The sequence below is a fragment of the Ursus arctos genome, unplaced genomic scaffold (assembly GCF_023065955.2).
Source record: "Ursus arctos isolate Adak ecotype North America unplaced genomic scaffold, UrsArc2.0 scaffold_3, whole genome shotgun sequence".
In the NCBI taxonomy this organism is placed as follows: domain Eukaryota; kingdom Metazoa; phylum Chordata; class Mammalia; order Carnivora; family Ursidae; genus Ursus; species Ursus arctos.
The window spans coordinates 16231138-16252906 of NW_026622985.1; the positions used below are offsets into that span (position 1 = coordinate 16231138).

At 34.7% G+C, this 21769-nt stretch overlaps 1 protein-coding gene across 1 annotated transcript in view; it reads left to right on the top strand.

Moving 5' to 3' along the window:
- COG5 (component of oligomeric golgi complex 5) overlaps positions 1–21769 on the top strand; it is a 276905-nt gene that overhangs the window by 175191 nt on the left and 79945 nt on the right. The window contains exon 11 of the mRNA XM_026513363.4: positions 17673–17754. Coding sequence (XP_026369148.3) covers positions 17673–17754 — 82 coding nt within the window. The remainder of the gene's footprint in view (positions 1–17672; positions 17755–21769) is intronic.

The following is a 21769-nucleotide window of genomic DNA, read 5'->3' on the forward strand; positions in this document are numbered from 1 at the left end:
CAAAGATGCATAACCTGAGTCTAATTATGTGGAAACAAGATAAATCTAAACTTTTGGACAATCTGTAAAATAACTAGTCTTCACTGCTTAAAAATATCAATGATAAAGATTAAAAATAGTTTCATAGTAGGTAAGACTTTATATAAAGGGATATGACAGCAAACTGTAAAATACATGATGCTGGTCTAGTTCCTGTTCCAGAAAAAAAAAATGCTATAAAAACATTGGACAGTTCATGAAATCGGGATATGAAAGGTATATGAGATCTGTGTAACAAGGTTAAAAATCCCAAGTTTGATCATTGTAGTATGGGTATTTAGAATGTCTTTATTCCTAGGGGGTCACTTAATTATTTAGTGGTGCAGGACTCTGATATACAAGTTCCTCTCAGTTGTTTGCATGAGAGAGGGAGAGCGAGCGAGAGAGAACGATAGTGATAAAGTAGATGTGGCTCACTGTTAGGTAACAAGTGGTGAATTGGAGTGAACAAACAAGATTTGGGGAGGGTGTTTATTCTTGCAGCTTTTCTCTAAGTGTAAAATTTTTCTATAAGTTCAGAATTTAAAGTTTAAAGGAAAAAAGATACCATGAAAAACTTCATGCCAACTAATTTTAAAAGGCAGGTGAAATGCACACATTTCTAGAAAAACATAACTTGTCAAAATTGTTAAAGTAGGGTTAGACACTATGCGTAGTCCTTTAACCTTGAAAGGAATTGAATTGCTAGTTCAAAGTCTTTATACCAAGAAACCAGTAGTCTCAAATGGTTTTTCAAGCAACTTCTACCAAAATTTTAAGAGATCATTCTTTTTTCTTTTTTTAAGGGAAGAAAACCTCCCTCACTCACTTTATGAGACTAAAAAGTAACCTTTATACCAAACAGGTTAAAGATTACAAGAAAGGAAAATTACAGTCCAGTCATGCTCAGGCATATACACTGAAAAATCTTAAAATATTAGTACACCAAGCATAGCAGTAAGTAAAAATGATACATCTCAGTAGATAAAGAGTACTTGACAAAATTCACGATGATAAGAAATACTAGCAAACTAAGAGAAAGGGACTTTCTTAAATTGATAAAGGATATCTAATAAAACCTTTAACAGTCATCATTCTTACTGATAAAGTGAAAAGCATTGCCTTTACAGTCAGGGAAAAGGCCAGGATGCCCACTGTCCTTGCTACTTTTCACCATTGCCCTGCAGGGCCAACCCAGCGTAGTAAGAGAAGAAAAATAAATTAAATAATAGATTTCAGATACCCCCAAAGAATTCATTCCTGTTGCTTTTCTGTACATTTAAAACAAATCTTAGACCTGTCAGAATCAACAGAAAGCTACATGTCTATCTCTGGAAAATTGAACTCGTCTAGGACTGCCTATAATTTAAAATTGATGTCTTCATTTTGGTTCCGACTTTTATGCTGTTCTTTCCTTCTCTTTCTTTCTCTTTCTCTCTCCCTCTCTGTACCAATTATTTCTCTATAACCTTTTCCATACCGTGTATCAAATGTTGGTTTTTGAAAGTCCTGAACATGAACACAACTGGAAATATAACATTTGTTTACTGATTAGGATCATCTGTAATGATGACACTTTCAAAGTGCTTAAGCACCCTTAAAGTCACTCTGATTCTTTTCTTTTTAATTTTTGCTCTTTTTTTTCCTGGGGTCTTCTTAGATAAAATGTCTTTTTTTTTTTTTAAGATTTTATTTATTTATTTATTTGTCAGAGGGAGAGAGAGCGCGCACAGGCAGAGGGAGAGGGAGAGGGAGAAGTAGGAGTAAACTTCCTGCTGAGCAAGGAGCCAGACACAGGACTCGATTCCAGGATCCTGGGATCATGACCCTAACTGAAGGCAGACACACCGACAGATCCACCCAGGTGTCCCCTTAAATAAAATGTCTAATTCATGTTTGACCTATGAAAGGAAATACTATCTGATACTGAAATGAGCATATTTACAAAATATAATTGAATGTTTTGCTGGGCGCTGGGATGAAAATTTGACCAAAGTGACATACTCCTTGCCTTTAGACAACTTATCTCCCCACTGGTTTCCTCTCCAGTCCTATTTGTTCCATTTGTGGATCCCTTCACAAGAACGTACTTGTTATGATAGTCTATGGGAGTACTAACAGAAAATACCTTTTAATAGTTTATAGTGGTAAAATATTAAAGTATCTGAAGAAGGAAAGCTTATTGTAGGAAGACCTATAGAAAGACTTCTGTAATAGGTTTATTCTTGGTGTGCAAAAATGATATTTAGACTCTGTAGAAGAACTGAACTTTCTGTCAAGAGTCATAGACTTCTCTAACCGGCAACCAATTATGGTTCCTCCGAATTCTCTACAGCATCTATTAGTCTATACTAGGGATTAAGTATACTTCCTCAAAATTCTCTACAGCATCAGTTAGTCTATATTAGGGATTAAAGCTACTTAAGTACAAGTGAGAGACGTTAATAGTTCTCTTAAGTAACTATGCAGGAGTGCTTTAGTCAGGCTTAATGTATACTTCTGTATTCTGTTATAAAAAGAAATATTAGGCTGCTTGCTCAAGTAGAAATCTGATGCTGAAATGAAATGTTACTTTCTTTTTAGTAATCCAATTAGTTAACATTTGACATTTGATAGTTCTATTTTTAATTTTTTGAGGAACCTCCATAGTGTTTTCCATAGCAACTGGGCCATTTTACATTCCCATCATAGTGCACAAGGGTCCTATTCCTCCACATCCTTACCAACAGTTATTATTTTCTTGGTTTTTATAGTGGCCATCCTAACAGGTATGAGGTCATATCTCATTATGGTTTTGGTTTGCATATCCTATGATTAGTGATAATGATCTTTTCATATGCTTGTTAACCATTTGTATTGTCTTCTATGGAGAAATGTTTACTCAAGTCCTTTACACATTTTTTAATGGGGGTATTTGTTTCTTGTTGTCATTGTGTTTGTAGAAGTGTTCTGTTGGCTTTTTTTTTTTTTTTTTTTAAGTGAGCTCTACACCTAACATGGTGCTTCAACCCTTGACCCTGAGATAAAGGGTGACATGCTCAACCGACTGAGCCAGCCAGTTGCCCTGCAGTTCTTCACGTATTCTGGACTTCAAGATATATGGCTAGCAAATATTTTCTCCCATTCTGTATGTTGCCTTTTTTTTCTGTTGATTATTTCATTTGACACACAGAAGTTTTGAAGTTTGATGTAGCTCCATTTGCTTAGTTTTGCTTTTGATGCCTGTAGTTTTGATGTTAAATCCATGAAATCACCACCAAATCCAATATTATGAAACTTTTCCCCTATGTTTTCTTTTATAAGCGTTGTAATTTTAGGTCTTATATTTAGGGGTTTGATTCATTTTGAATTTTTATATGTGGTGTAAAGCAGAGGTCTAATTTCTTTCTTTTGCACATGGATATCCAGTTTTTTTCAACACCATTTGTTGAACAGACTATCCTTTCCCCATTTTGTAGCTATTGAACACTCGTCAGAGATCATACAACCATGTATGTGAGGATTTATTTCTGGGCTCTCTATTCTGTTCCATTTGTTTATATGTCTGTCTTTATACTAGTACCATATTATTTTTGATGAGCTTTGTAATATGTTTTGAACTCAGGAAGTCTGAGACCTCCAGCTCTGTTTTTCTTCCTCAAGGTTGTTTTGGCTGTTTGGGGTCCTTTGAGATTCCATGTGAATTTTAAATGTTTTTTTTTTTCTATTTCTGCAAAATATTCCTTTGTGATTTTGATAGTGATTGCATTGAATCTTTAGGTTGCTTTGGGTGCTATGTACATTTTAACAGTATTAAGTCTTCCAGCCCAGGAACACCAGATAATGTTTTGTTTATTTGTGTCATCTTTAATTTCCTCCCACAGTGTTTTGTGGTTTTAAGTGTACAAGTCCTTTACCCCAATGGTTAAGTTTATTCTAAGCATTTCATTCTTTTTGGTGCTTTGGTAAGTGGGATTACTATTGTGATTTCCTCTTCAGATTGTTTGTTATTAGTGTGTAGAAATGCAGCTGATATTTATGGGTTGGTTTTGTATTCTGCAACTTTGATGAATTCATTTATTCTAACAGTTTTTTAAATGGACTCTTTAGGGTGTTGTACATACAAGGTCATGTACATTCTACTTTTCTCTTTCCCTCCCAAGGGAGAAAATGCTAGCTGGAATTTTCCTCCCAGTTCTGAGCTATGCTAGCTTGAGAGAGGAACTGACATGATTGAAACGAAATGATTTTTATTACCATTTCAATGCCTTTTTTCTTGACTTTGAGCTTGCGTGGGGTACTGTGATTTCTTAACTGGTTTCTGGAGTTCTAGTAAAGGAGTTTTAGACCATATATTGTTGTTAAGTCAGTGTTTTTGTGGGTGGGCAAGAGATGGGTCTTCCTCTCCACCATCTGATATTGCTGAATTTCTTGATTTTTTAGAATAACATATTAACATAAGTTTTTCTATTCTTGCTTTTCTGCTTTTTGAAGAAGGAAACAGTAGGCCAATATTTGCCTTACTGTTTGGTTGATACAAATATGGGAAAGAAATGGGAAATAAGAGCTAGATACTTGAAAAGTAGTTTCACTGGTACATTACTTATCATGTTAATTCTGTTGACTAGAGAGAATTAAGCCATGGCATGTTAATTTGATATTTTAAGGCAAGCATTATATTATTTCACTTTAATTTGTATCTCTGTCCTTTATTTAACAAGAGAAACTAAAGATCTTTAAGGATCTGAATTTCAGCATGAATCCGCATTTAAGCATATGTCAAGATGCATGCTTTTGTGTATATGTACATGTCTGTATGTGAGAAAAAATGAATTATGAATGTGAATGTTTGGATATTCTTAGTCATGTTGGTACTAATTTAACTGATTGTAAAAGAATTCAGGCATTTGTTTATATTCTGGGGGAGGGGAAGAAAATAAATAACACCACAACTAAAGTCCGTAGTAAAATATATGTTTTCTAACAGTATAATTTATCTAATACATAATACACATCAAACTTAAGACCATAATAAAACTTTTAAAGACACATGATTTTAAAAGATCTAGTGAAATTGCTTTTGGTGGAGGCTGGCTTATTTTATATATGAAAAGTTTTCAGTTGTTACTATATTTATTTTAGATTATATCTCCATAAAAATGAGTTTTTGCATTGAGAGGAATCCTTTAACTGTAGGAACATATATATCTTTTGGAATCTCACTATTTCCTCAAAGTAAAGAAGAAATGAAATAGAAATTTTTAGTAGCTCTTTAAGTAGTTTTGTCTGCATAGCATATATTTACAAGCAAACGATTACTTTTTGTTAGATTATAGTAAAATATTTCAGAATATTAGGAAAATGGAGTATGTCTAAGTTCTTATTAAATTGTTATTGAGTGCCTGCCGTATTCCATATTCCAGGCACTGTGATAGTGACTGGAGATACCAGAATGAGCACAACAGAATCAGGTACTAATTGGAGAAGTAAACATTAACCAAACAATTGTATAAATGCTGGTTTATAATTGTGATAGCTTACAAAGACTTTCAGGGTTCTATGAAAATACATAATGTGACCTCATTAAATGAATTTTAAAAAGCTTAGATGTTAACGATGAGTTGGCTTGGTGAAAGGGAGAAGTATATAAAAAGAATGGAGCATTATCCTTTTCAGGGACCGATAGAAGTCCAATGTGGCTGGAGGGGGAAGAGTATTTCGTAATGTGCCTAGAGTGCCCAGAAGAGGTCCATGTACTATTTTACAGATTTTGAACTTTTATCTTAAGCACAAGTGACATGATTCATATTTATAGTTTTTAATGTTAGTTACACTGTGGGGTGTAGATTGGAGGGGGCCAACTCTAGAGAAAGGTGGCCTGTTGCAGGAATTCAGAAAGAGATAGCGAGGGTTGTTTTAGTTTCCTAGGGCTGCTGTAATGAAGTTCCACAAACTGAGTGGTTTAACAAAAAAAAATGTGTTTTCTCATACCTGGAGGCTAGAAGTCTGGGGTCAGGATGTTTAACAGAGTTGGATCTGTCTGAGAGCCACTGGGGAAGGATCTCTTTGTTCCAGGACTCTCTTTTTGGCTTGTAAATGGCTGTCCTCTTCTTGTGTCTTCAGACCATCTTCCTTCTATATGTGTCTGTGTTCATATATCCTCTTCTTACTGGACTAGGGTCCATCCCAATGATCCCATTTTAACTTCATTCTCTAAAGACTGTATCTCTCAGTATGGTGACATTCTTAGGTATGGGAAACGTAGGATTTCAACATACGAATTTTGTGGGGAAATGATTTGGCGTGTAACAATGATTAACATTGATGGCAGTGAAAATGGGAGACAAGGGGAGTTATTTGAGAATTACTTAGGAGATAAAACTGATACATCTTAGTAATACATTAGAAATGGTGAGATGGAGAAGAAGGTATCAAGATGACTTTGTTCGGGTTTGACAAAGGTTCTGGGAGATAGTACTGATTTCATTTACGAACATAAACTGAGAGGTAAATAAGAAGAAAGGTGATGAGGGGCTCAGTTGATTAAGTGTCCAACTCTTGATCTCAGCTCAGGTCTTGATCTCACAGTCGTGTGTTCAAGTCCCTCATTGGGCTCCGTGCTTGGTGTGGAGCCTACATTTAAAAAAAAAAAAAAAAAAAAAGAAAGATGATGAGCTCTATGTTCAGGTGTTCATTCATATGACATCCATGTGAAGATGTCAGGCAATTTAATATGTGGAACTGAAGCTCAGAATAGAGGCTGAGGCTAGAGACATAAATTTGAGAGACATGAATTCATAGATGGCAGTCAAAGCCATGATGATGGATGAAATTGGCTATAGAGAAAAAAGAAAGGTACCTAGATGGAGTCCAAAGAAAATGCAACTTATAAAATTCATATAGAACTGTATTTTCCAAAGAGGTGTATGCAGTTTGATGTGGAGAAAGATAGTTATAATTTCTACCCATACATTTAAAAAGTTTTATCCTTTAAACTATTTCATATATTTTATATTATACGTATCTTAACATAGTAGTACTTGTATAATTTTAAATAAGTAAGCATATTTTGTAGTGCATATCAAAAAATATTTTCCATTGGGTGAGTTTGGGAAACACTGTAACGGAGGAGGCAACAAGGAGTACCCCAGGAGGAGGATGAAACCAAAAAGAATATGGCAAGGGAAGCTGTGGGACTGGATTTAAGGAGAGCATGGCTCATACTAAATCTAATCAGAAATTTTAAATACCAGTAAGCCATGCATTCTCAACAAGGGCAATATTGACCCCAAGAGGGAGAAATAGTTCTGCTGTTTTGTTTTGTTTTGTTTTGCGGGGAAAGGGGAGGCACAAAACATCTTAGATATTATAATGGTTTGTGGCCTCTACAGCTCAACCCTGCCCTACAAAATCTTATTTATTAGTATTTAATTTCCCTTATTAGCAAGAAACTAAATTAAATTTAAATTAAGTACACTATAATTATATAAGCATGATATATGTATTATATATTTGTATGCAATTAATTTACTTTAGTTTTCTCTTTGAAGGGACAATAATGAAAAAAGGTTGAGCAGCACAATAAACTATATAGAAAGGGCTTTAAAACCCTTTTGTGCTGTAGTTTAACAGTACTCTCTAGGGAGGAGTATAGGATTTGAGTTTGAGGAGGAACTTTAAATTTTTGCCTTATTTATTTCAGTATTGAATATTTTTACATCAAAAATGTATTCTTCTGTTTATAATTAAGTTAGATTATCTAATTACTCGTCCAAAAATTAAAAAGAGAGAAGAAACCATCATATGTAATCCTATCACCCAGAAATAATCTGTTAACATTTTGTTTATAATTTTTCTGTTTAACTCTATACATTTTATATCAAGCCCTATCTGTTCTACCTTCAAACGGTATCTGAAATCTGGGGTGCCTGGTTGGCTCAGTCGTTAAGCGTCTGCCTTCGGCTCAGGTCATGATCCCGGGGCCCTGGGATCAAGTCCCGCACCAGGCTCCCTGCTCAGCGGAAGCCTGCTTCTCCCTCTCCCACTCCCCCTGCTTGTGTTCCCTCTCTCGCTGTGTCTCTCTCTGTCAAATAAATTTTAAAAATCTTAAAAAAAAAAGTATCTGAAATCTGACTACTTTTCACTACCTCCCACTACCACTTTAGTCTAATCCCCCATTTTTAAAAACAAAAAGTAGAATGTACCAAAAGTATTGTTCTTTTTCTTTGAACAATATACATATAAAAGCCAACATTTTGCTTCAGCCAAAATTCTTTTGTATAGGCTTTCTCATTTTGCTCTGTGGTGTTCATCTCGAAGTCCCTACTGAATTTGTGTCTGCCTTCTTTTGTAATTGACACAGCAAAATGTTTCTCCCTGAAGGATATTTTCCAGTAAAAGTTTTTTTTTTTTTGGTCTTCTGTTTGCCTCATGAGGATCCCTCTGCTTTGAATGCAGAAGATAATTAAGAGCTGATTTAAAATTCATATATATTTGGGTTCTTTGATCAAGTCTACAGGCTTTCTTACAATATGATCTCTCCACAGAGATGTCTGGCACAGAATTTTTGCTCAGTCTTTTACTTTCTCTTCTTTTTTAATCTTAACTCCCTCTACTTCCCTCTGACCATCTCTCATTAAGCACTAACTTATAAACTCTTTATCTGAACTGATCCTCTACTCTCTCTTTGTCTCAAAGATATAGGTAGATTTTATCTTTTTTTTTTCTTTTTCTCAGACTTTTCCCTCTACTTTTGTTTTATAGTCTACCCTTTCCTAGAACATTCTCTCCTTCCTCCAATACCAGCCTTTCCTGGCTACCCACTGTCAAGGGTCTACCATCTAAAACCAAAATTAAAATAAAACCCTTGGTCCTCTATCTCCACCTAAGTATTTTTTCCCTTCATGCGCAGGTTTGAGTAAGCTACTTTGTGTATCTGTCTACTTTCTTATTTCTGTTTTGCTGCAAAACACTGAAATCAAGCTTCTGCATTGAAATGGTTCTTGTTAAATTCATTCTGATGACCCAACTACTAAATCATTCTTCTTACCTCTGTAACCTTCTTTTATTTCACTCCTTTGAGGCAATAACTGTTTCTTCTGCTTAGCGCTTTCCTCCTTCATAGATACTACTAGTCTTCAGAATCCTTCATTGACTCTTCTTCCTCCACTTACCGGTCCTGTAGAAATAATTTATTTGTAAAATTTCAGACCTAACACCAAAGTAGAGAGCCAAAGTACAGACACTGATTGACAGTGTACCCATCATCCAGCTTTAGCAGTTACTAACTTGTGACCAATCTTTTTTTTTTTACTCCTTTTCTCTACTCTGAATTATTTCTTCTGCCAACCTTTACATAATGTTGTTCTTCTAGATCCCATCATCAACATTTTTTCCTTCTCATGCTACATGCAGTTAGTAGAAAAAAGCTCGCATATGCTAGCAGTTTCTGCAACCTCCAAATGCTGATCACACCTGTATCCTTTTCTTCAGCTTAGATCTTGTTCTTTAGCAAGAGATTCATATTTACTCGCTTAGATCATCTTCACTTGGATGCCCCACAGATTCTAGAAGCGTAAGTCTAAATGAGCTAATCTTTCTCTGCCTACCTGCTGCCCCTGCTAAAATTCCATTTAGATTGATCAATCTCCCATCTTCCCAGTCCTATACAAATATATCTAGTCCTAGCCCTTCATAAATATATTTAGTTGTTCATCAAGTCCCATCAGTGTTCCTGCTGCCATAGTAAAGACCCTTTCACCTACATTTTTTTTTCAGCAAATTCATAACTGATCTTATCTGCAGGCTCACTACCACCCCATATATTGTTCATCTTCCACATTATTATCAGAGTGATTTACCTAAAACACAAGTTTAATCATGGTATTCTCTCATTAAAATCCTTAAATATTTCACTGATATCTACATGATGAATTAAAACACTTCTTGATCTGATTCTTGTCTTACTTTCTGTCCTTACCACTTCCCTTTTTCCCTGAATGCTCAGTACGCATTCAGAGAACAGAAAAATGCTTTTCATGGGGCACGTGGCTGGCTCAGTTGGTGGAGCGTGTGACTCCTGATCTCAGGATTGTGAGTTGGAGCCCCACATTGGGTGTAGAGATTACTTAAAAATTTAAAAATATTTTTAAAAAATTTAAAAATCTTAAAAAAGAAAAAATGCTTTTCACATCTTTGTGCTCCGTTCATCCCTCTGTCTGGAATGCTCTCTGCTCATCTCTTCTTCCCATCTGTATGGTAAATTCCAGTCTTCTTTGGAATCTAGCCCAAGATATCCTGACTCTTCATAACAGTAAATTCTATAGATTATTATTATCCCTATTTACATAGCTTACAAGCTCAGAAAGATAAAGGACCTGCCCAAGGTTACAGAGCCAGTAAATGTCAGACCTTGGGTATAAGTCAAGGTTATTTTACTTCAAAGCCCATACTCTTTCACCACACCTAAATGCAAGAATGTTCACTTGAAGGTTTGGACCTTATAACTATGTGCAGTAAGGTACTATCATATACATTTTAGCAAGAAAACCCATGGTAGTTTCCATGTTATAAAGATAAACTGAATAATATCTGCTTTGAAATCAATTTTGTCCAATCATTCTAAGTTTCTCTATATATATTTAATTAAGTCAAAATCAATGACAAAAGCAGTCAAAGATCAAGCTGTTCTTCTAAATAACAGATTCATCCAAACATAATGTTTTAGAATTTCCTGTATATTTTATTTTTATACTATTTATATATTTTTAAAAAAAAATTTTTTTTAAAGTAGGCTCCACACCCAATGTGGGGCTTGAACTCACAACCCTGAGATTAAGACTTGTGTTCTCTGCCAACTGAGTCAGCCAGGCACCCCTATATTATTTATTTTTAAAATACATCTGATTTTTGCTTTATTTTCAGCTTATTGGTCTCAGCCAAAGGTCCAGCTAAGTTTCAGAATTATAGTATTGTTTCTATTTATAACTAAGAAACTAAGCCAAGAGTTTTTTAAGTTGCAAACATTTCCCATAAATGATCTGATAACATGATTGCATTGAACTTAGTGAAAGTGCTGTGGTCTGAATATTTCTATTCTCATAAAATTCATATGTTGAAATCCTAACCCTCAAGGTGATGCTATTAGGAGGTGGGTCTTTAGGAAGTGATTAGGTCCTGAGGGTAGAGCCTTCACAATAAAGAGACCGCAGAGAACTAGCTCCTCTTTTCTGCCATTTGAGGTTACAGTGAAAACAGCCATCTGTAAGGAAGAAGGTCCTAACTAGACACTGAATCTGCCAGAACTATGATCTTGGACTTCCTGCCTCTAGAACTGTGAGAAAAACGTTTGTGTTCTTTTTAAGTCACCCAGTTTATGGCATTTTTGCTACAGCAGCCGAAATAGACTAAGAAAGTAAGACAGTATTGGATGTAGATTGTAAATAGATTAATATCAAATATCCTTCCAGTTGAAATCTAGTTGAATTATTAAAATCTAGAATTAATTTTGTTTCAACATACTTAGGAGCAATTATGTGACATGCTAATTTGGTTTGAAAGTGTAAGTAAAATGATTTTTTTATGTATCTTTATATTTTCCTATTTTTTGCAGGTATTTGTATTTGTAATATATTGTGGCTTTGACAAATTTTTGATAATTCTTTGATAGAGTTAACATCTCTTTACATTTTGGCAGAATTATATAGTATGTATATGTGCACATCATATACTTATACAGAAGCATATATACATATATATAAACTCTTTGTTGTAATATTCTATCCCCAAATCTACATTTTCATTATCATCTTCTAAACTTTCCCATCTGTCTGAATCTGTCTGAATATGCTTCATCTTCTTTTATCTTTCTGAAGCACTTTTCATGTCCTTTCTTGTTCCAACAACTGTGTGTGCTTTTTAGTATACATCTTTGGTAACTGACTCTAGCTCTTAGTATGACAAGTCTTTGGACTTGACTAGTTGATTGATTGATTGATTGATTCATTCATTCATTCATTTTCTTCAATAGCTATATAAACGTTCTCCAAGGAAACAGAATCAGTAGGATCTATATATATAGAGAGAAAGATTTATTATAAAGAATTGACTCACATTTTGGAGGCTGATAAGTCCCAACATCTCAGTCAGTAAACTGGAGACCCAGGAGAACTGATGGTACAGTTCCACTCTTAATCCAAAGGCTTGAGACCTGGCAGAGCCAATAGTGTAGTTCTGGCCCAAAGGTCCGTAGGCTGAGGACTCAGGAAGAGACACTCTTTCAGTTTGAGTCATAAAGCAGGAAAAAAAAACCCTGATATTCCAGCTTGAAGAAAGTCAGGCAGAAGGAATTCTTTCTCAGCCTTTTTTGATCTCCTAGGCCTTCAGCTGATTGATGAGGCCCACCCACATTATGGGTTCACTCGTTCTACCCATTCAACGCATTTCTACCCTTCACTCATTCTACCCATTCAACTGTTAAACTCATCCAGAAATCCCCTGACAGACACACCGGAAGTATATAGACCAAATACCTGGGGCACCCCATAGCCAGTCAAGTTGACTCATAAAAGTAACCATCACAATAATAGTAGATAGTACTATGTAGCAGTCACTGGAGATACAGTGAGACATATTAGTTATTTTGGTTATATATTACAAAGAGTATTAGCAGGGATGACAAATATTTATATAATGCTTCCTATGCCAGGCACCATTTTAAGCACTTCATCAGAATTAACCCATATAATCTTCGTGGTAATGTATGAAACGGGTTTCCATTTAATAGATGAGGATACTGAAGTATAGAGAAACGAGCTTATCCACGGTCACAGTCAGTGGTAAGGTCTGGATTTGAACCTCAATATTCTGGCTCCAGAGTTCCTCTTCTTAACCACTACTCTGTTCCTTTCTCACATAGAAAAACATCATTATGATGGGGAATATGGGATGCTATAGAAGTATACAACAGAATACGTCGAACCTAGGGCAACCAAGAGAGGAATCACTGAACTCGGAAGAAGGTGTGGGTTTTAAAAACAGCTAACTTAAGAGTTTACAAAAGAACTTTCAAGAACCTGAAAGAATTTGAGTGTGGTTGAATCTTTGACCTCAGTGGTGTGAAACAGGAAAAATGGGCTAAGAAAATCAAGTCATAAAGGTTTTGTAAGTCAAATTAAGGAAGAATAATACCTCATATATCAAACAGACCTTAGATCAAATCCCAGTTCTGCTACTTTCTGTTTAATTCTAAGCAGGTCACCTTATCTTTTTGAGCTTCTGTTTTCTCTCTAGAAAGGGACTAAGAATGCCTTCTTTTGAGATTTTTTTCATCCGCTCAATAAATATTTATTGTATGTCTTTTATGTCTGGGTCACATTCTCAATGCTGAAATTACAGTGTTAAAACAGACAAAAAATGGTGCCTCTGCGGTCCTGGAGTTTACATGTTAGGGGTTGTTTTAAGGTTTAAATGAGATAACATCCTGTAGTGCCTGTTACATAATGCACATTCAGAAAATGTCATTTTCTTGGCCAAGGTTTGTCTGAGTTCTCTGATTAAAAGTATGTACTTCATGGATTTCAAGTTTTGAGTGACTTGTCACTAAGAAGGAGGAAATAGCCAGATTATTTGGGACTCAATATTTTCTTTTAAAAGAGTGTGTCAAGAAATTAGAATTTTCTTGTTTATTTTGGCAATTCTCTAAAGCCTTGAAGAATTTCTATTTCTAGAAATCTGTTTCAGTAGTTCTATGGAATTACAAAAGATGATTTACCTCAAAGGAATTTATGGTTAATTATAGGAATAATGATACATCTGAAAGAAATGCAAGAAAAAAACCTCTGGGGGAGATGAAAGGAAACAAAAATAATCCACACAACAAACACAGAAAACAAAGGAAATACAAAGAAGGCATAAAATGAAATGATAAAAGCAAGAACAACTATTAGGAAAACATATTTGGTTTGTAATTTCTTATTAAGAGTCAAAAGTTATATTTAAAAATAAAACTAAAATGTGTTATTTATAAGACATCACATCAAAAGCAAATAATATAGAATTAAACTAAATGGAGTGACAAACATTTCTCAAGTGAAAGCAATAGTGGTAGTATTAACTTCAGATAAAACAAAACAAATAATGGTATATAGAATAAAGAGGTTCACACAAATTATCTGTCACTAGTCTCTTCAAAAAATGGTGCTGTGAAAAACTGGATATCCTTGCACAAAAGAAAAAAAGGCACCCTTACCTTACACCATATACAAAAATTAATTCAAAATGAATTAAAGTCCTAAATGTAAAACCTAAAATTATAAAACTCCTAAAAGAAAACATAGGGGAAAAGCTTTCATGAAATTGGAATTGGCAGTGATTTCATACATTAGATCAAAATCACAGGCAACAGGGGCGCCTGGGTGGCACAGCGGTTAAGCGTCTGCCTTCGGCTCAGGGTGTGATCCTGGCGTTATGGGATCGAGCCCCACATCAGGCTCCTCTGCTATGAGCCTGCTTCTTCCTCTCCCACTCCCCCTGCTTGTGTTCCCTCTCTCGCTGGCTGTCTCTATCTCTGTCGAATAAATAAATAAAAATCTAAAAAAAAAAAAAATCAGAGGCAACAAAAGCAAAAACAGACCAATGGGACTACATCAAACTTCAGAACTTATGTGTGACAAAGGAATAAAAATGCAACATACAGAATGGGAGAAAATACTTGTAAGTCATATATCAGATAAGGCATTAGTCTCCAGAATATATAAAGAATTCCCACAACTCAACGACAACAACAAAAAAAAAACTGTATTAAAGAATGTGTAAATAGGACTTGAATAGACATTTCTCCAAAGAAGGCATAGAAGTAATCAATGAGCGCATGAAAAGATGCTCAGCGTCACTAGTCATCAGGAAATGCAAGTCTGAATAGTAAGATGTCGCCTTGCATTCATCAAAGAACAGCGTATTGGTAAGGATATGGAGACATTGGTACCCTTGTGCACTGTTGATGAGAATGTAAAATGGTATAGCTGCTGAGAAAAACAGCATGGGAAGTTCCTCAAAAATTTAAAAGTAGAATTACCATATGATCCAGTAATCTCACTCCTGGAGACACATAAAAGAATTGAAAACAGGATCGAGAAGAGATATCTGCCCACCCACATTCATTGCACCATTATTCCTAATACCCAAGAGATAGACACAATCCTATTGTCCATTGATGAATGAATGGATGAAGAGAATATCACACACACACACACACACACACAAATATAGCCTTAAGAAAGAAGGAAATCCTGTCGCATGCTACAACATGGATGAAACTTGAGGATGTTGTGATAAATAAACCATTCAAAAAGACATGGTTCCACTTACCTGAGGTATACTAAAGTGGTTAAACTCTTAGAAAATGAAAGTAGGTAGGGTAGGTGGTTGGAAGCAGCTGGGGGGAGAAAGAAGGGTTCAGTAGGTACAGCATTTCAGTTTTGCAAGATAAAAAAGTTCTAGAGGTCTGTTGTATAATAAGATACATACAGTTAACACTACTGTACACTTAAAGATAGTTAAGATAGAAAATACTGTATTTTTTTTTAAAGATTTTATTTTTTTAAGTAATCTCTACACCCAACATGGGTCTTGAACTCATGACCCCAAGATCAAGAGTCACATGTTCTACTTACTGAGTAGCCAGGCAACCCTAAATTTTGTGGGTTTTTACTACCATTTTATGCATCATTTTCTATGAATTTTTTTTTAAAAATATGATTGTGTATTAAGTATTTTATTAAATTAAAAGTATTAATTGCCTTGAATTCAGTCAGCTAAATTATTCTGTGGATTTCCTTATTGGAGACATTAAGTTATTATATTAATAGGTTTCCTAATACTAAATAATAATTAAATTGGGGACATAAGTCCTACTTGTTTAGACTATTCAAATAATTATTTTAATACCTGTTGAAATCAGTTTGCTTTCATGTCTGAGAATTTTGTGTTTGTATTCTTAAGCAAGAATGACCCAAGTTTTCTTCCCTAAGGGTATGTATGTGTGTGTAGAATTAGATATATAGTCATCATATTTTCTTTATCCAGAGTAAAAGCTTTCAGTTTTTCACCATTTTGCTGTTCTTGCTGGACTTTTCATATATGGCCTTTATTACGTTGAGGTAATTTCTGTTCCTAACTTTTTGAGTGATTTTATCATGAAAGGGTATTGAATTTTTTCAAATGCTTTAGTGTGTATCAGCTGAGATGGTCACATGCTTTTTGTCCTTCATTCTGTTAATGTGGTATATTATAAAAGTTTTTTAATATGAAAACATTTCCTTTAAGGTACATGATAGCAATACACATATTACATAAAATCTTAGGACTCTGAATCTATTTTCTGATCACTGTGTAAGAAGTGAACAATTACTTGATTTGCCTTTTTTATGGTATACAATACTCAGTTGAATTCAAAGCAGAAGATTTCTTAAACAATGAAAACAGAAGTATGTGTGCATAGGTATAAAAGTGAGAAATCAATACTTTTAATTGGTCATTTTTTTCTTTTATAACCTTGAAAATTGGAATTTTATTTGTTGCATGTCCAAATAAAACAGAATTAGAGTTTTCTCATTTTTATGACATAATTGAATATTAGGTGTATTTTATTGTTATTAGGGCTAAGCATATGAATTGTCATTTTCATACTTCAAAAGTAGAACATTGGCAATTTGATATTGTGTACCACACATGTAGAAATACCTTGAAAGTACTTGGTAGAGTTATTAGAAGTGTGATTCTGGTTTAACAGTATTAAGGTTTTTTTGTCTTGTTTTAACAAATACTTGAACTAATATTTCTCTTTTCTTCTTAGTGATTGCTTTCTAAAACACTTATTCAAAGTTGAATGAAGTATGGTGCTGAATAGTAGTAATTCCTGTGACTTTAAAAAATTTTTTTAACTGGGGGCAACTGGGTGGCTTAGTTGGTTAAACATCTGACTCTTGGTTTCAGCTCAGGTCATGATCTCATGGGTTGTGGGATCCAGCCAGAGTCAGGGTTCTCGCTCAGAAGGGGGTCTGCTTGAAAGATTCTCTGCCTCTGTTCTTCCCCCACTCATTCTCTCTTTCTCTCAATAAATAAATATGTCTTTAAAAAATACTTTTAACTGTATTTATACTTTAGGCAGTTCTCTCTTGTAATTGGTGAATTATACTCTGGTGATCATTCTGGTCTAGGCTTGCTTTGTTCATTGTTTTGTTACAGTCACACAATTACCTTCTGTATACGTAAGGAAGATGGTAATAACAATTATAATAATAATAACTAAATTCACTAAGGGCTTATTATATGTCAGGGACTGTCCCAAAACTACTTTTTGTAAACTTTTTAATCCTTATAATAATACTGCAATGAAATGTAGGCATCACCATTTTACAGATGGAAGGAGGCTCAGAATGACTAAACAACTTGCCCAAGCTCACGCATAGCAGAGGATGATGACTGATTACTTGAACATGAGAACATGAAATGTAATTTGAGTCATCTGTATATTTCTATTTAGTTACTTAATTCCATTGTTAGATGTCTTAGAAGATTTCATTTCAATACATTTTTAATAAAGTTTTAATGTTATATCTTCTTATCCATTACAGTTTTTAATGATTAATGAATATATACCCTTTTTTGGGTCACAGGATGGACAACCTGAAATTTTGTACACTTTTTGGAATTCAGTTACTCAAGCACTTTCTTCTCAATTTCGCATGGCAACAGATTGTAAGTATGCTATTTATTCTGCTGTTACATTTCAAAGTTTTCCACATGCTTTAAAATGTAATGTCAAGAACTTTTGCTTTATTGGTTTATAGTACACGTCTTTTTAAAACTCATTGGCTGATTGTCATTTCTTATGGTAGCCATGTATTTTGTTTTATAAACAATAAGTTAAATTTTTATGTTTTTTATAATTAGTATGTGGAATCAAATTCTCCAGAAGAATGAGTTAATTCTCCATAATTCAAACATAGAGGAACTCTGAAGTTTTCCTGTGTAAAGCAGTTGATGTTGAAGAATTTAGTTGATGCTTACAGAATTATTTTCTAACTAAAAGGTATTAAAATATGAGACTTAATAGTTATTTCCTTATTATTAAAAATGAGGATTTGATGAATGAACAGATGAAATACCTTCATCATGGGTGCCTGGGTGGCTCAGTTGGTCAAGCGCCTGCCTTCAGCTCAGGTCATGATCCCGGGGTCCTGGGATCAAGCCCTGCTTTCGGCTCCCTGCTCAGCGGGGAGTCTGCTTCTCCCTCTCCCTCTACCCCTCCCCACTGCTCATGCTCTCTCTCTCTCTCACTCTCTCTCTCTCTCAAATAAATAAAATCTTAAAAAAAAGGAAATACCTTCATCATGAATTAAAAGTTGCTTATTCAAACATAATCTCCAAAATTTGTCAGTTTTTTTTTTGTCATGAAATAATGGCAGTGCCTGCCTAATCAATGAATGTAAAAATAGTTTTAGGAGTTTGTGTGTAAATTCTTGTTTACAAATGTTACTGAAAGTAGGTAGTAGATGTAAACTTTATTTAGTCACTGGCAATTGGAGTTGAATAAATCACACTACCTGCCTCCCTACTATTTTTTTTTTCTTGAGAGAGAGAGAGAGAGAGAGAGGGAGGAGTGGGGAGGTGCAGAGGGAGAGGAAAGAGAATCTTAAGCAGGCTCCACACCCAGCATGGAGCCCCACGAGGGGGTCAGTCTCATAGGCTCCATGCCCAGTGAGAGCCTAAAGCAGGGTTTGATCTCAGAACTCAGAGATCATAACCTGAGCTGAAATCAAGAGTCAGACGCTTAACTGAATGAGCCACCCAGGCACCCCTGCCTCCCTACTACTCTTTCTAAGGAAATAGCAGCAAGGCAGTGACCACAGAGGAGGTCTTCATTCATGTGTGGTCAAACAGAGCTTAAGCAGAGGGTATATTTAGAACTGGTTCACTCCATTTACTTTTGCAAATTGTACTACTCCAAGAATACTTTGGATCTCCCCGCATTGTGCCTCTATTTTGGTCAGCTTTTTTGAGATATAATTTATATACAGTAAAATTCACCAATTACAAGCAGGAAATTCTAGGAGTTTTGACAAGGTTATTTCTTTGAATATAGATCTGAAAGACTGTGCTCCACCTATTGACTGCCCTGGCACTCTTGTAGAAAATCATGTAGTTAGGGGTGCCTGGGTGGCTCAGCCGTTAAGCGTCTGCCTTAGGCTCAGGGCGTGATTCCAAGGTCCTGGGATTGAGCCCCACATCGGGCTCCCTGCTCGGTGGGAAGCCTGCTTCTCCCTCTCACACTCCCCTTGCTTGTGTTCCCTCTCTCGCTGTCTCTCTCTGTCAAATAAATAAAATCTTAAAAAAAAAAAATCATGTGGTCATATCTGTGTAAGACTATTTCTAGGGTTTTTTTTGTTTTTTGGGGGGTTTTTTTGCTTCTGTATATTTGTAATCACTAAAGTGTAAATTCTTCTTTGTTATTTCATTTATCAAAATAATTTTGGTTATTCTAGGCTCTTTGCATTTCCATATATATTTCAGAATCAGGTTGTTGTTCCTATAAAAATGTTTCCTGAGGCTTTGATTAGGATTACATGATAAATCTACAGATCGTTTTGTGATAAATTCACATCTTAACAGTATTGAGTCTTCTGATCCATGAGTGTAATATCCCATTGATCTAGGTCTTCTATAATTTTCTCTTATCAGTGCTGTATAGTTTTTAGTGTGTAGGTCTCGCAAATCTTTTCTTTATTACTATCTCATTTATTGTGAATTGGATTTTTAAAATTTTAGTTTACAAGTGTTCATTGTTAGAATATAGAAATACGATTGATTTTTATGTACTGACCTTGTATCTTTGACTTTGCTACCCATACTTATTAGTTTAGTAGTTTTGGGAGATTTTTTAGCATTTTCTATATTGATGATCGTATAGTTTGCAAATAAAGGCAGTTTCACTTCTTTTCCAGTGTGGCTTCCTTTCATTTTTTTTCTTGGTTACCACTTCGTGTAGTGTAGAATTGAAATAGTCTCTGCCTTGTTTATAATCTTAGGAAGCATTCAGTCCACCTTTCATATCTTAATGGCAGGTTTTTCAGTGATGCCATTAATCAGGTTGAGGAAGTTCCCTTCCATTTCTAGTTTTTTGAGAGTTTTTTTTTAATACTATTGCTAATTTTTTTACAGTGCTTTTCTGCACCCATTTAGATGATCGAATGGATTTAGTTATTTTAGTATGCTAGTACCTTGTGTTCTTAAACTCCACATGGTCATGATATATTATTCTCTTTGTATGTTGTTGGATTCAGAGTGAGTATAAGGTTTTTTGAGTGTGTTTACAAGGTATTGATCTTTAGTTTTCTTAATGTCTTTTTCCAGCGTGGGTATCAGAGTAATGCTAACCTCAGAGAACAAGTGGAGAACTATTCCATCCTGTTTAATTTTCTCAAGCAGTTAATGTAAAATTGGCATTATTCCTCTTTAAATGTTTGGTAGAATTCACCAAGGAAGTCATCTGGGCCTGGAATTTTCTTGGGGGGAAGATTTTAACTACAAATTCAACTTTTTTTCTTAAAGGATTATTCCATTTATTTCTTCTTGGGTAAGCTTTCGTAGTTTATGTCTTTCAAAGAATTTTTCCAGTTCATTGAGGTTTTCTAATTCATTGGCATAAAGTTGCTTGTAATGCTTCCTTATTACCCTTTGAATGTATGTGGAATATGATGTGATGCTCTATATTCCTAGTATCATTAGTTTCTTCTTTTTTTCCTAATAATTACCACGAGAGGTTTATTAATTTTATTTATCTTCTCAGAAACCAACATTTGGTTTCATTGATTTTTCTCTTTTTATTTTCAGTTTCACTACTTTCTGCTCTTGTGTTTGTTTATTTGCTTTGCTTTGGATTTGTTATGGTCATTTTCTTGTTTAATAAGGTTAGGTTTAGATTATTGGTTTAACCCTTCCTTTTCTAATTTGTTTATGCTGTGAATTTATCTATAAGCAGTATTTTAGCTGCATGCCACCTTATTATTTTTCCAAACAGAAAAGTTAAAAGACTAGCAAAAAAGCATCTATATATCTATAACTTCGATTCAGTATTTGTTAAGTTTTCTCACTAAATGAACACTTTGAGACTGATGTGTTTGTTTGAAATTTAAAATTCATGAATTATTTTTAGGAGGTAGTTTTTCAAATAGTCAGATGTAATATTATGTAAATACAGACTTTCAGTAGTTTCTCACACCATGTATGAAAGTAATGGGTTTTCATGGAAACAATAATCACCATGAAGTTTTCTTTAATATTTAACTTCTCACATCATAAGCCAATTACGTTTAATGAAATACATTTACTAATATGCCAGAAAGAAAATACAGAGATGTAAATTTACCCACAAAATATATAAACATAATTACAAAATTGATTAAAACCTCAGTTTTTAGATAGAATAAAAGAAAACTAATATAAAAAGCTCATTTGTGACTGTTGCAAGATATGTTTTTAAGCATTTATTAAAAATGTACTTATGGCACCTGGGTGGCTCAGTTAAGTGTCCGTCCAGCTCATGATCTCAAGGCCATGAGATTGAGCCCCGCATTGCAGGAGGTGGTGGGGTTGTCTACACTCAGCAGCAAGTCTGCTTGAGCTTCTCTCTCTCCCTCTGCCTTTCTCCCTACTCATGAGCGCATATGCCCATTCTCTCTCTCTCTCTCTTTAAAAATAGGTAAATATTTTT